This window comes from Cervus canadensis, chromosome 1 (assembly GCF_019320065.1).
Source record: "Cervus canadensis isolate Bull #8, Minnesota chromosome 1, ASM1932006v1, whole genome shotgun sequence".
In the NCBI taxonomy this organism is placed as follows: Eukaryota; Metazoa; Chordata; class Mammalia; order Artiodactyla; family Cervidae; genus Cervus; species Cervus canadensis.
The window spans coordinates 19820186-19834686 of record NC_057386.1 but is presented as its reverse complement, the minus strand read 5'-3'; the positions used below and the strand labels follow the sequence as shown (position 1 = coordinate 19834686).

Genomic DNA, 14501 nt, shown 5'->3' with positions numbered 1-14501 from the left:
AAGTGCAGTGGTTAAGAGCATGGCTTCTAAAGCTAGCCAGACTGAGGCCAGCATTGGCCCTGTCACTGGCTAGCTGTGCACTTCTGAGTAAGTTCTGGACTTTCCTGGCACCTGTTTCCTTAGCTTACAAAGTAGCGTAACTTGGCTAACAGGCTCTTAATTCCACAAGTATCCTGCCAGACTCTGGGCTGGGTGTTGGAGGAGCTTCCTTCAACAAGCCACTCGGGCCTCTGGCCTCACAAAGGCTGCATCCCGGCGGGGTCGGAAGAGGTGGCCAGAAGTGCAGGTCCGGGAAACTCATCCCGGTCCCGGGAGCCCGCTGGGCACGGCGGTACGCCTGCGCTGCGAGGTTATGCGGACAAGCCTCTTAAAGGGACCCAGTTTCACGGAATGTGCTTCCTGTCGCGGCGGCTGGAACATCTACCCTGAGCAAGAGCAGGGATTGGCGAGGGGGGTGGCCCCAAGGCCATCAGTGTCAGCTCCGAAGGCAGGCGGGGCACCGTCTAGGCGGCAGCGGCGGCCGGGCGTGGGGGCTGTCCTCCGAATCACGCATGCGCAGCTGCCCCGCCCCCGCTACTGGACTGCGGGTTGGTGGGTCTGGGTCACGTGAGCGCGCCTCGCCTCTTCCTCCAGGCCGGGGGCCCACCCGCTGGCAGGTTTCCGGTTCGGTGGGTCGGAGATGACGGAGCCGGGCGCCTCTCCGGAGGACCCCTGGGTCAAGGCAAGCCCCGTGGGCGCGCACGCCGGCGAGGGGAGGGCGGGTCGGGCTCGAGCACGTAGGGGGTCTGGAAGACTAGGGGACTCCCTGCAGTCCCCAGAGCTACCCCCGCTCCTCGGGCCCTGGGGCTGCAGAGAAGACAGCTCTCACCCTGTGTGTGCCAAGGTGGGAAGACAACTGAGGCGTGTGCGCCCGGGTGTGAGGGGACGGGACTGGAGGGCTGGGGGCGTGGAGTGGGCGGACGGGGTCCTGCCGAGGGGCGGCGCTCCCGCGGCCTAGCCGCCCTTGGCTTGGGGGGAATCCTGCGATTGCCATCGCACCCCAAGTGTGTACGTATGTGTGTCTGTGTGTGTGTACACGCGTGCAGGGGCGGAGGAGGCCTGACGGGCTTCTCCCTTGCTCGGTGCCGCAGGTGGAGTATGCCTACAGCGACAACAGTCTGGACCCTGGTGAGTGCCTCCCCCACCCTCTTCACCTCTGGAGGGACACTGCCACTTCAGCCCGATGGATTCGCGAGGCCTTGGCAGCCACACCTGAGCACAGCCCACCGTCCCTGAGCTGAGCGGGCCTGAGCAGCGAGGGAGGGTCTGGAGGACAGGGGCAGGAAGCATCCAAGGGTGACACCTAGTTCCCTCTGCCCTGGAGCAGGGAAGTGATGGAAACGGGGCCAGCCGGTCACTCTCCATCATCACGCCCAGATGCCACTTTTGAGCCAGGAGGTATCCTTGCAGGCCTGTGGAGCAGTGCAGACACTAGGGACGGGAGCACTGCGGCATGGCACGACAGGAAGTGGGTGTACCAGTATGGGTGGCTTTTGGGTTTAAGGAGAGAGGTCAGCATTTAGGGCTCAGGAAGCCAGTGGGCCCACAGGTGTCTTGAGAGCCTAGTGGAGCCCCTCCCCCCATTCTATTCCTTAGTGACTGGGGCCTCTCTTTTCCAGGGCTTTTTGTAGACAGCACCCGCAAGGGGAGTGTAGTGTCCAGAGCTAATAGCATCGGTTCCACCAGTGCCTCTTCAGTCCCCAACACAGGTAGGCGGCAACATCCCCCACCCGGGGAACCAGATGTGCCTTACTTTAGTCTTTTTCTTAGACAGGGCCGCTCCTGCCTTCCACATGGGGGCGCTGGAACCCGAGTTCTAGACATGGTTTCACCATCACGTCATCTAGGGTATTAGGTTCTCGTATCCATCCGCCATCTCTGGGCACCAGGTTCTTCCTAGCTGGGGAAAGTGGGCTGGCTGGGCCCCAGTGGGCCCCAGAATGACCTCTTCCTGCCCCCAACCCTGAGCGTAGATGACGAGGACAGCGATTACCACCAGGAATCCTACAAGGAGTCCTACAAGGACCGGCGGCGGCGAGCACACACTCAGGCCGAGCAGAAGAGGAGGGACGCCATTAAGGTGATTGGGGAGGCCCGCACCTCGGGGAGCGCCTGCACGCTTCAGATCCACTCTGCCCTTGCCCCGTCAGGCAGTCCCAAGCAAGCTTGGGGGCAGCTAGTCTAGGCCCTGGACATGAACTTCTCCCTCCTTTCTACCCCTCTGAGTGAGCGAGCGTGGAACTTGGTATCGTGGAAGAAAAGCTGCGTGCCCATTTGTCTTGCTCTCTCCGTAAAGGAACCCGTTTCCCCGCTCTCTCCACAGAGAGGCTATGATGACCTACAGACCATCGTCCCCACATGCCAGCAGCAGGACTTCGCCATTGGCTCCCCAAAACTCAGCAAAGCCATCGTGCTGCAGAAGAGTATGGCCAGGAGAGCGTTGGAGGGCTTGGAGCTAAGGGGGCTGTGAGAGGGCTAAGCCTCAGAGCCGCTTTTGGCCTGGCCCGGGTGGGATGGTTGTAACGAGGTGGGGGGCGCGGAGGTGGGGGTCTGGAGGGAAGGGGAATCAAAATCAGCTTTGTCCTTCTGGTTGAGACGTCCTCTATGCCCACCGCCTTTTCCCACCCCCACTCCAGCCATTGACTACATCCAGTTTTTGCACAAGGAGAAGAAAAAGCAGGAGGAGGAGGTATCCACGCTCCGCAAGGATGTCATGGCCCTAAAGATCATGAAAGTGTAAGGGCGGGTATTGGGTTGGGGGAACCAGGGCGTCTGGTTCTGAGGGGACTCTGAGGCCTCTTCAGTTCACACCCTGCCCGTCTTCAAAGGCCACATCAGATGATATTCTTACTCCCTCAAGTGGCACGACTTAATCCCAACTGTAGCAAACAATACTCTGGAAACACCTGTGGGATTTAATGAAGGAAAGGTTGGAGGGGGTAGGCCACCACTGCTGACCTAGAAGCTGATGTTGAATACATCCCACAAGCTCTCTGGGAATCTCCTTCCCAGGGGAGTATGGAGGGTAAGCGCTATTACTCTTCCGGGGCCAGGAGAGCCGCTGCAGCCCCTCAGGCCTGGCCTGCTCGCTTTCAGGAACTATGAGCAGATCGTGAAGGCGCACCAGGACAACCCCCATGAGGGGGAGGACCAGGTCTCGGACCAGGTCAAGTTCAACGTGTTTCAAGGCATCATGGACTCCCTCTTCCAGTCCTTCAATGCCTCCATCTCCGTGGCCAGCTTCCAGGAGCTGTCAGCCTGTGTCTTCAGCTGGATTGAGGAGCACTGTAAGCCTCAGGTACGGGGCGGCAGTAGTCACAGGGTCAGGGGCTCTTCGCTCAGGCAAAGTGACCCAAGCTGTGGTTTGTTCAGAGAGGCAGGGTAGCAGCTTTTAGGTTTCTTGAGGGTATTTCTACAACTTGTATTCCTGTTTCCCTCTTTGCTTTCTAGCCCAGATATTCCTGTAGAGGCTTCATTTTGCAAGAATGATCTGGGCACTCACTCACGCAAGGCCTTTGTTTCGTTCACAGAATGGCAAGTAACAGCAGCCTCAGGCACTGCTTGCCTGCCCAGCAAGTGAGCCCGGACCACTTGCAGCACTTAACTTGGAGTTTTGGGAAAAGATTTAAGGCCCCTACCCCTAGACCCCCAACAGTAGTTTTCCTTGGGGTTTCTAATTATTATTTGTAATAGTGTGTTAATGGTTAACTGAGTCTTTTGCTTTTGAGGTGTGGTTGCTTTTACTGAGGCTTGACTTGTATCTGAGATTTCTCACTTTTTTGTTTCCCAACATTTTTTTCTATATAATTTTAAATATAAAATTCTATATAATTTTCTATATAATTTTAAAAAGCGATTTCTCCATTTCCAGTTATTACAAAATATTGGCTGTATTCCTCATGTTGTACAATACACCTAATAGTTTGTACCTCCCATTCCCCTACCCTGATGTCCCCCGAAACCCCCGTTCCCGACTGGTAACCACTAGTTTGTCCACCATACTGGGAGTCTACTTTTTTGTTATATTCACTAGGTTATTGTAATTTTTTTAGATTCCACTTGTAAGTGATGTTGTATAGTATTTGTCTTTCTCTGACTCATTTCACTTAGCATAATGCTAAGTCCATACATGTTGCTAAAAAGGCAAATTTTCATTGTTTGGTCTTTTTTTTGACTAAGTATTCCATTGTGTTTGTGTACCACATTTTTACTCATTCATCTGGAGTTTTTAAGTTTTACTGAAGTATAGTTGATTTATAATATTCCTGTTATTTAATTCCTGCTATAAGTAGTGACTGGCGAAGGAAATGACAACCCACTCCAGTATTCTTGCCTGGAGAATCCCAGGAATGGGGGAGCCTGGTAGGCTGCTGTCTATGGGGTCGCAGAGTCGGACATGACTGAAGCGATTTGGCAGCAGCATAAGCAGTGACTGTTATATTCATTCTTTTTCATTACGGTTTATCACAGATAGTAATCGCCTCCTGTGCTATACAGTACAACCTTATTGTTTATCTGTCCTACATGTAAGTTTGTCTCTGCTAATGCCAAACTCCTAATCCTTCTCTCCCCTACCCACCCTGCCCTCTCAACCACAAGTCTGTTCTGTATATCTTGTTTCATAAATACTTTGTGTTGTACTTTAGATTCCACATACAAGTGATGTATGATGTTTGTCTTTATGACTTCCTTTGCTTATTAGTATGATCATCTCTAGGTCCATCCATGTTGCAGCAAATGGATTATTTCATTCTTTATGGCTGAGTAGTATTCCATCTCTCTCTCTCTCTCTCTCACACACACACAGAATTAGTGTTTTTGTTTTTTCGAACAAAAATTGTTTTTTTGAATACATACACACTGAATTAGTATTTTTTTTCGAACACATACCTCAGGGTGGAAGTGCTGGATCATTTGGTAGCTCTTTTAGTCTTTTGAGAAATCTATTATTTTCCACAGTAGCTGTACCAATTTACATTCCCACCAGCACTGTGCAAGAGTCCTCTTTTCTCCACATTCTTACCACCATTTATTATTTGTGTTCTTTTTGATGATAGCCATTCTGACAGGTATGAGGTGATAGATGATTGTGGTTTTGGTTTACATTTCTCCGATCATCAGTGATGTTCAGCATCTTTTCATGTCCCTGTTGGACTCGTGCAGTTCCTCTTTGGAAAAATGTCCATTCAGTTCTTCTGCCCACTTTTTTTTTTTTAATAAGTTGAATATTTTATTATTAAATTGTTTATTCTCCTGCAAGGCTGTTGCTTCACTGTATAAAAATAGCACCAGCAAACACAGTATACTGCAAAATTAAGACAGTAATATTCTTCACTGGACACTATACAACTAACAAACTTTTCTCCACTGGCAGTTATTTCTAGTGGGAAGATCATTTTGACCCAAATCCAAGGATAGCTGTAAGCAAGTTACAATGTCATATAAGGTATAAGATAACCATGTTATCGTTGAATTACATAATTTTTATAATTAGTTTTATCAGAGATAATTTCAGGAATTCTGAGTATTGTAACTGGAGCCTAGCCTAAAAATCACAGGATGCTGTGGAAAAGATAGTGTTTATCTGAAGGCATTAGAAAGTTAAGGGGTATTTTCTTCAGGAAACATTGTTACAAGTAGTTTCTTTTGCTAAAAGTTGCTTTTTAAATATCTATCCACCACTGATTTAAGACAACTATGCTAGATTAAGTTGTTTCAAAGTAGTTTAGGGATTCCATTTTCATTCCTCAATAGATTTTATGTATTTTTCATATGCTTCTTCACTCATTAGTTCATCTAGTTCTGAAGGGTTACTGAATGTCATCTTGATCAGCCAACCATCTTCATAACAAGACTTGTTGACAAGTCCTGGATTTTCTGCTAGGGTTGTATTAATTTCAGTTACTTCTCCTGATAGAGGGGAATAGAGTTCACTAGCAGCTTTCACACTTTCCAAAGCACCAAACTCCTCTTGTTTGTTCAACTTTGTCCCAACTTCAGGCAGACTACAGTAAACAACATCTCCCAAAGCTTCCTGTGCAAAATTGCTGATTCCCACTGTTCCAACACCGTTTTCTGTTGTTACCCATTCGTGTTTTTCTGTGAATTTCCGCACTGACAGCAGAGCAGGGCCGGTGCGCAGTGCCCGGACGGCACCCGCCCGCAGTCCCCATGGCCGCAGCGAGCAGGGCGCGCTGGGTGCCGAGATGGCGCGCAGGCTGCCGACCGCGGCCCGCACGCTCCGCACCGCTTGCAGCGCCATGTTCGCACGGGTGCTTCTGCCCACTTTTTAATTGGGTTGTTTTCCAGGGATGTTTTTTGGCCACACCACGTGGCTTGTGGGATCTTAGTTCTCTGACCAGGGGTTGAACCTGGGCCACGGCAGTGAAAGCACCAAGTCCTAGCCAGTGGACCACGAGGGAATTCCTTAGTTGTTTTTCTGATGCTGAGTTGTATATGTTGGCTATTAACCCCTTATCAGTCATATCATTTGCAAATATTTTCTCCCATTCATTAGGTTTTCGTTTTGTCAGTGGTTTCCTTTGCAACGTAAAAGCTTTTAACTAGGTCCCATTTAATTTCCTTTAGAAGATGAATCTAATAAAATATTGCTGTGATTTATGTCAAGGAGTCTTCTGCATGTGTTTTTCTCTAGGAGTTTTATAGTATCCAGTCTTACTTTAGGTCTTTCATCTATTTTGAGTTTTTGTATATAGTGTTAGAGAATGTTCTATTTTCATTCTTTTACATGTAGCTGTCCAGTTTTCCGAGCACCACTTATTGAACAGACTGTCTTTTTTCCATTGTATATTCTTGCCTCCTTTGTTGTACATGAACTGACCGTGAGTGCATGGGTTTATTTTTGGACTCCCCTGTTCCATTGATCTTTGTCTGTTTTTGTGCGAATATCATACTGTTTGGACCACTGTAGCTTTTGTAGTAAGTCTAGTTTGAAGTCAGGTCATATAATTCCTCTAGTTCTGTTCTATCTCAAGATTAGTTTGGTTATTAGGGTCTTTTGTGTTTCCATACTAAATTTAAAGTTATTTGTTTTGGTTCTGTGAAAAATGCCATTAGTATTTTGATAGGGATTGCACTGAATCTTTAGATTGCCTTGGGTAGTATGGTCATTTTTAACAATGTTGAGTCTTCCAACCCAAGAACAGGTTATGTCTTTCTGTTTGTCTTCACTTTCTTTCATCAGGATCTTAACGTTCTCAGAGTACAGGTCTTTGCCTCTTTAGGTAGGTTTATTCCTAGGTATTTTATTCTTTTTGACGTGATGGTAAATGGGATTGTTTCCTGCATTTCTCTTTGATACTTTATTGTTAGTTTACAGAAATGCAAGAGATTTCTGTACATCAGTGTTGTATTCTACAACTTTACTGCATTCATTGTTGAGCTCTAGTAGTTTTCTGATGGCGTCTTTAGGACTTTCCATGTTTAATATCATGTCATCTGCAAACAGTTTTATTTCTTCCTTCCCAATTTGGATTCCTTTTATTTCTTCTCCAATTAGTTTAACTAGGAGTTCCAAGACTATGTTGAGTAAAAATGGTGAGACTAGGCATCCATGTTTTGTTCCTGATTTTAGAAGAAATGCTTTCAGCTGAAGCTATGTCCCAAATTTTTATTGTAAAACACCATGAACATACTGCAGCATTGCAGGTTTTACAGTGAACCCTCAAATACCCCCACCTAAAGTCTACCATTAATTATTTCTGTATTTGCTTTATCACAGAGCAATGCATCTCAACCCCTGCCTCCATCCTATTTTGGGGGCATTTGCAAAGTAAACTATAGACATCAGTGGCTTTCAAGGGGCTATTTTTTTTTTTAATGGTACTCTAAAAAGCACACCTGGCCCAGGTAGGTGTCACTGAGCAGCCCTGTATCCTCCTTGAGTATCATCTCTTTCTTTCTGTGCTGCCCTCACCAGACCCTACGGGAAATTGTGATTGGCGTCCTGCACCAACTGAAGAACCAGCTTTACTGACCAACTCTTGGAACCTGCAGAACAGCCAGCAAGAGGCTTTGAGTCTCCTACTTGGCCACGGAGCCACTGGGCTTGTGAGAGTGGACTGTGACACTGCACGCCAGTCAGCTGCTTTCTCCTCGGTGTTTGCCTCCCCAGCTTCCTCCATGCCCCCCAACTCCCCCACCTTCATTGGGTTGGGGGGAGTATTATGAGAGCTTTAATTTATTTTATTTGACCATAGATCTCAAACCTACCTAGTCTTTCCCCCTCCCATATAAGTCCTCAGGATAGAGGTCTGCTCTTGGCACCCTAAAGAGCTCCTGGCCTCTCCCCTTTTTTGAAGCCTCGAATTCCTGCTCATATTTGGTAACTACTGTTTGCCTGTTTTGGTGTCTCTGGCAACACTGAGCCAGTGCGGCCATGTGGCAGTAGTTGGATGGGAAGAAAGGAGTAAGAGGAAGTACTCCCACAGCCATGAGGGGTGGAAGGCAGCCTCATGCCTAGGCTAGGGCTGCCTGGTCAGTCCAAGGTGAAGCCAGAGCTTTTTCTGGCCAACTCAGGGCAGGGCTGCCAGGTTCCTGCCCTTGCCCCCTACTCCACTGCCTCCCTGCTCTGGGTGGGAGAGGGAAGCCACCTCCCCACCCTCTCCTGCCCTCTGTGCAGGGCACAGCAGAGTCAAGTGTGACACGACACTACATATTCAAAGTGTTTAATTTTTCTAAATAATGCAGTTTTGCTTAAGTTACAATTTTGGAGAATTAACTGGCCTCCAGACTACTTGTAACCTTTCTGTCAAGTGTATCTGGCTCTCTACCATCTCAGTGCTTCCTACATTTCTCCCAGGACTTGGGGTGGGGTGAAGGTGGGTAGAGGAGATTCTTTAAAGGCCTTCTGATTTGTAGAGCCCAGGAGAATCCTGGGTAAGGCCCTGGGCTTCTTGAATGCTGTGTATGGCAGCCTCTCTCTGCCCTTGTTCCCCAAGCTCCCTTTTGCCTTCCTCAGGTTTGATATTTGGGAGGTGTGATTATCCAGAGGAAATGAAATATTTTTATATCAAATGATATTACAATAAATATTGCCAAATGCTGTCCTTTAGTGCTGTTCCACATCTAAGTGTTGAGTTTAAGCAGTCGACATGTGGCTGATGAAATGAGCGTGCCCATCCTCTCTGGGCCACCTGTGCTCCCTCCCTCCACCCAGTACTCCGGTGTGTGCTCAAAGGTGGCCAGCACCAGGAACAAAAGAGCTGACCTAAACACGGCAGCCAGTCCAGGACGTCTGGTCTGTTCCCAGTCCTTCCGGGGGAACCTCTCAGGGATCTGGGAGCTTGACGTTGTGATCTTCATCAGTCTCTATCCCAACTTCCTCCTGTGGGGCAGCGAGACAAGGGAATGAGACCACCTTGGATCAAAGTCCCAGGGGAGCAAGGAAGGGCGACCACCACTTACAAAGAACTGCTTCTTGCTCTTGGGGTATCCTTCAAGGATGGCATCAGACAGCTCTGTTGCCTGACAAGAAATAAAACCACCCCCTTTCAGATGCCAGTACTGGGCATGCCTGACGGGCCCCTGAAACGAGGCAGCTGTGTCTCTGGGGGCTGCTATCGTCCAGGGCCTTCCTAGAGCTCCCATACACTTACCATCCTCTTGCGCTTCCTCCACTCCTTGTGGTACCTCTGCCTCTCCTTGTACACCTAGACAGGGAAACAGGTTCCTTTGAGCCCACAGCAGCTGCTGGGGTCAACCCTCCTCCTCACTTCGAACCTGCAGAGGCAGCCCTCCCTGCTCCGCCTCCCTCCCAGCCCACCTGCTCTTTCTCTTCTGGAGTCACGTGGTTGGTGGCCTCTTTGATGTTCTTCAGTCTTTCTCTGTAGCCAGCACATTCCTTCTTTAGCTCCTGGATCTCTTTCTGCATCTCCGGTGTGGTCAGGGCACTAGTTAACTCCTTCAGCTCTAAAACCACATCTCCCTGAAGTCAGTGGCTACTCTGAGGTAGGAGACCAGGCCTCCACCTTGCTCTGGGCTCTCTCCACACAGGGTTCAGAATGGGTCCTATATTCTGGAAAGCCTCAAGAAAGACTAATGCTTACAGAATTACCAGTTTATTCCAGTTTTCTTTCCTCCTAAATCTACAAACAGTTGGGGAGTATAAGTTTGAGTAGACTATTAGCTGTGGCCAGTTAAATAGGCAGAGTAAAGGGGAGTGTGGGAACTGTGTATTGATATCACAGTAGGGAACGTAAATGTCTGTCTTGCCCATTTGTCTTCAAAAGCCATTAGTTGTTAGACATTAAGTTGAATGTGACGCCTACGTTGTTATTTAGTGGCTAAGTCGTGTCCAACTCTTGTGACCCCATGGACTGCAGCCTGCCAGGCTCCTGTCCATGGGATTCTCCAGGCAAGAAGACTGGAGTGGGTTGCCATTTCCTTCTCCAGGGGATCTTCCTGACCCAGGGATCAAACCCGTGTTTCCTGCATTGAAAGGTGGATTCTTTCACCACTGAGCCACCAGGGAAGCCCATAATGCCTGTGGCAGCCTACCAAAGGGATCTCTGCAGCGAGACGTCACTGCACTCAACAAATTCTGCACTTAGTAATTCCTGACCTTAGGACCAACCCTGACAGTAGGGGCACCTTCCAGGGGCTGCCAGTCCTACCAGCCTCCATGTGGCGGCAGCTCTGCTGCAAGCTCTGCACCTTAGCAGTGAGAGCCAAGATTCTGGCATCCAGGCCTTGGAGGTCAGCATCGCTGACCGCGTCAAACTGGTCCTGCCAGAGACAAAAGGAAATATAGAAGCAGGCTGATGGGAGGCACAAGAGGGGAACCCACATCTGGGAAGGCAACATCCATACACACTTGAAAATCTGGGGCTCCCCAACCCTCCACAGGGTCCAGGAAGACAGTGGGAGGGTACTTTTGAGCAGTTGTTCAGTCTAGTACCTGTTTCCTCAAAAAGCTACAAGAACGAACAAGTTGAAACCTGCTATTTGTCCTCAGGAGCTTTGAGGTGTGGGATACTGACTAATAGAACAGAAATAATCTTGCAGTTTACTAGCAAAACTACTCACTGGGCTGAAGGAGTAAAGAAACATTCTTCTAAAGGGGCTGATACCTAATTACAGGTTTCCAGGTAGTAAGAATCAAGACAGGTGAAAAGGCATGGTGGGAGGTATTCAGATAAGGACATCAGTGGTTCTGAGGCCCCTTCCATGTGAGCAGCTGCTAGAAAAGGCCCTTGCTGGGGCTCAGTGGCCTCCTGTCAGTTGGTGATAGGAAGCAGAATAGAAAGGACTGGAATGCCACCCTGAGCAGTTTGGACTCTACAATCAAGTGTAGTAAACCATTAAGGCAGAAGGCAGCACTACAACCTGCAGGCCAAATCCTGCCAGATGCATGTTTTTTGGGGAAAAAAAAAACAATTTATGGAAACATAGTCACACCCATTTATCTACACACTCTCTATGGCTGGTTTTGCCCTACAATGGCAGACTTGAATGCCACTGAAAGCTGTGTAGCTGCAACAAAAGACCACCAGGTCTGCAAAGCATAAAAATACTAACTGGCCTTTTACAGGAAAAAAATCTCCCAACCTCTTTATGGAATCTCCAGTACAGCAGTAATATAATGAAACCTACTTTAGGAAAATTAGCCTTGACAGTGGATGTTAAAATCTTGTAGGGGTACTGAGTAAAGGAAGATGGATGAGAAATGGGGTCTGCTTTAGAAGAGCTTCAGTTTTGTAATGGAGGCAAGTGAAAGACAATTAAAATAGAGGATGCCTCAAAGAGGTAAGTGCCTGAGGAAGGCAGTTAGTTCAGAGCAGTCAGGAACATTTCCAGAGGTGATGCCTGAGTGAAATCCTAACGGATGAGTAACAGCTGGGCAGAGGAAGGACAACAAGCAAAGGCCACAGGAGTTAAGTACATCTAAATGGGCTAGCACTGATGGAAAAATAACCAGGACAGGAGAGGCTGGAGCCAAGTCTCTGAGCATCTTTTATCTGTTCTAAGGAGCACTGGAATTTTTGGTAGGGAAGTGGCATGACTAGAGATGCATGTACATAGACTATTCTGGCTGCAATGTTTAAGATATGTGTAAGGAGCCCAGGCGATCGGGAGGATCCTGCAACAGACAAGGAACACCTGAACCAGAGCAGTGGTGGCAGCTGGAGAGGAGATGGTGGGGTCAAGAAAGGGGAAACACCTGGGCTTGACAGCTGCCTAAGTGTGTAAAATAAGAATTTCCCAGGGAACTCCCTGACGGTCCAGTGGTCAGGACTCAAGTGCTTTCACAGCTGAGGACCTGGGTTCAATTCCTCGTTGGGAAACGAAGATCCCACAGGCTGTGTGGTGAGGCCAACCAAAACCAAAAAGAATGACTCCCTACTCTCTGGCCTGGGTGAAGAATGATTCCCTTAGGGGGAAGAACACAGGAGGAGCTGGTTTAGGGGAGAGATGAAGCATTCTACTTTGGCAATATTGATTCTGATGGGCCTGAAAGGGGGTCTGGGCTGCAAACAGAAGGAAAACAACTGGGCAGACTGGTTCTCATCTAGATGACTGGGAATAAGAACTTCCACGCATAAATGGACCTCGATAGCAACAATTCAGGATTTTCTGTCATCAATCATATTTCAAGTCTGGAAATCTAGTGAAGTTTGGATGACAGCAAAAGGAGTCCACGCTTTGTCCTAAAGGTTGGCTGGGGCCCTTTAAATGGCCTAAGACGGGTGAATTTCACAGGATGCTTCAATTCTCCCAGAGTTCATACTAGGGACTGACTGACCTAATGCCGGGCTCTCATATAGGTGTTAATCTGTTTCCCTCACCTGGTCCGCAAAGTATATCTTCTGCTTGCCATACATCTTCTCTTTGATTTTGCCTTGTTGGGCCAGCTGCTCCAGCGCCTTCACCACCGCCTGACAGAGGCGAGAGGGCGGAGTAGTCAGGAGAGGGACTTTGGGAGCCGGAAGGATGTCACCAATGATGGGAAGCGCCCAACAAGCCTTAGGAAGCCCTGGGCTAAAATGGCGGCCTGGAGCGTGCAGGCCCCTGAGGTCCCGGGGGAGGTCCCACAGTCCGAAGAGAGGATTCTCACCGTCTTGCCCAGCCCATGTTCCCGCTGCAGGTTCCCGAACACGTCCTGGGCACTGTAGGGTCGGTTCTGCTCCTGTAGGTACTTCAGCAGGATCCCGGAGGCTACGGAGAGAGACAAGGCAGGAAGGGGGGTCCTTCAATCTGCCCCTGCCCACCCTCCTCCCGGTCTCCCAGCGCCCACGGCTGTTACCTCCCGGGGCAGCTTCTGACCGGCCTTTACTCATGGCTTTTCCCGCCGCCAAACTCCGAAAACCGGACGTTGTAGTTGCTCGGGGTAACGGCTCCTTCCGGCAAAGGGCAGGGCGGGCCTCAAGTGTGATTGGCAGGGGGCGGCCTCCGCGAGGAGCGGAGCGGAGCGGCCCTTCCCGGGCACCGTAGTTCAGCTCGGCCTGCTCTAGGGAGCCCGGCTCCCGCCCCAGCTGCCAGGCTCTCTGCCGGAGAGGTGGGGTGCACGCTTCGAACCTCTCCCTTCCTCCTCTCGGAACCAGGGCTGTCGGGAATCACGCCTTGTAGTCTCGGGACCCAGTTCCAGCGGCCGCTGAGCACTCGTGACCTTGAGCTGGGCTGAATATTTGAATGGAAAGGAATCTCGGCATCAGCTCCCGCTGGGCAAGTGACTTGCTCAAGGTCACAGGGTGTTACCCAAAGGCGTGTCCCGTCCCACGGCCCAAGCCTTTCTCTCGGTTTTTGTCTTTTGTAAAACGGGAACAAGAGGTGCTTGCGGGGGGTGGGGGTTGTGAAGACTTAGAACGACGCGTAGGCGCCCTGCAAGGAATAACGCTGCGTTTGTTTGCCCGTTACCGAGCTCCTCACGCAGGGGGCGCTCAGCACATGCTGTGGTTGAAGGTATGGTTGGGAGGGGGCTGATCGTAAGCCACAGAGCTTGTATAAGTTTTCTTTTGGCAGAGACAATCTTAAGGCAACACCTGACAGGTGCTTTCCATTCCTGCCCACAGTGGCCAGTGGGACAAAGCCTTAAAATAAGTTATTTCTAGTTTCTGAGGTCAGCTGAAGGCCAAAGAGCAGCTGTTCCTGCAGCTCAAACAATCCACTGGGGCATGGTGCTACTTTTAAAAGCCTCTATTACCTCAAACCTCACTAGCCTTTGAAACCTGTACTCCTCTTCACACGTTGAGTGGACAATATTAAGAATTAGAATGATGGAACTGCAGGCTAGATGCCGGCCGGGAGTGCCGGTTATGCTCCTATCTGGGCTCTCCTGGAGATGGGGGGCAGCCTCCTATCATGGTGATTTTTCTGGCCGTCACAAAACAAAAAACCAAGGATGGTCAAGTGGGTCCCTCACACATTGGGCTTTCTTTGAGGCTGTCACCTCCTCTAATAACATCTCAGATTAGCAAGACCTTTCAAGGCTGACACCATTCAAC

General features: G+C 49.5%; 3 protein-coding genes across 6 annotated transcripts; 1 reads left to right on the top strand and 2 right to left on the bottom strand.

Moving 5' to 3' along the window:
* The first annotated feature begins 591 nt into the window (after nt 1–591).
* Nucleotides 592–9112, top strand: MLX (MAX dimerization protein MLX). 4 transcript variants are annotated; one of them, XM_043468229.1, is made up of 8 exons: nt 595–721; nt 1131–1167; nt 1659–1748; nt 2013–2119; nt 2363–2462; nt 2676–2775; nt 3136–3337; nt 7979–9112. In XM_043468229.1, the coding sequence occupies exons 1-8, from the start codon at nt 680–682 to the stop codon at nt 8033–8035; spliced, it is 735 nt and encodes a 244-aa protein (XP_043324164.1). In that variant the 5' UTR covers nt 595–679; the 3' UTR covers nt 8036–9112. The 4 variants fall into 4 exon arrangements, with proteins under 4 accessions (XP_043324173.1, XP_043324164.1, XP_043324143.1 ...); XM_043468208.1 differs by having other exon boundaries at nt 665–883; XM_043468219.1 differs by lacking the exon at nt 7979–9112 and adding an exon at nt 3570–4131 and having other exon boundaries at nt 665–883.
* LOC122441536 (glycine cleavage system H protein, mitochondrial-like) lies at nt 5651–6565 on the bottom strand. The gene has a single exon (XM_043468265.1). The coding sequence runs from the start codon at nt 6299–6301 to the stop codon at nt 5780–5782; it is 522 nt and encodes a 173-aa protein (XP_043324200.1). The 5' UTR covers nt 6302–6565; the 3' UTR covers nt 5651–5779.
* LOC122441532 (PSMC3 interacting protein) lies at nt 8711–14017 on the bottom strand. Its single transcript, XM_043468251.1, has 8 exons — nt 13304–14017; nt 13115–13215; nt 12846–12935; nt 10674–10785; nt 9824–9969; nt 9657–9710; nt 9466–9525; nt 8711–9385 (listed from the first exon to the last, which is right to left on the bottom strand). The coding sequence occupies exons 1-8, from the start codon at nt 13335–13337 to the stop codon at nt 9329–9331; spliced, it is 654 nt and encodes a 217-aa protein (XP_043324186.1). The 5' UTR covers nt 13338–14017; the 3' UTR covers nt 8711–9328.
* Nucleotides 14018–14501: the final 484 nt, after the last annotated feature.

What these genes read in the sequence shown, in the direction of transcription:
- MLX (XM_043468208.1), top strand. Translation starts at nt 680, where the DNA reads ATGACGGAGCCGGGCGCCTCTCCGGAGGACCCCTGGGTCAAGGCAAGC. An exon ending in AGAGGAGGGACGCCATTAAG is followed by an intron (nt 2,120 to 2,362) that starts GTGATTGGGGAG and finishes CTCTCTCCACAG; the next exon opens with AGAGGCTATGATGACCTACA. An exon ending in AGGAGCACTGTAAGCCTCAG is followed by an intron (nt 3,338 to 7,978) that starts GTACGGGGCGGC and finishes TGCCCTCACCAG; the next exon opens with ACCCTACGGGAAATTGTGAT.
- LOC122441532 (XM_043468251.1), bottom strand. Translation starts at nt 13,337, where the DNA reads ATGAGTAAAGGCCGGTCAGAAGCTGCCCCGGGAG. An exon ending in AACATGGGCTGGGCAAGACG is followed by an intron (nt 12,936 to 13,114) that starts GTGAGAATCCTC and finishes CGCCTCTGTCAG; the next exon opens with GCGGTGGTGAAGGCGCTGGA. An exon ending in GGAGGAAGCGCAAGAGGATG is followed by an intron (nt 9,526 to 9,656) that starts GTAAGTGTATGG and finishes ATTTCTTGTCAG; the next exon opens with GCAACAGAGCTGTCTGATGC.
- LOC122441536 (XM_043468265.1), bottom strand. Translation starts at nt 6,301, where the DNA reads ATGGCGCTGCAAGCGGTGCGGAGCGTGCGGGCCGCGGTCGGCAGCCTG.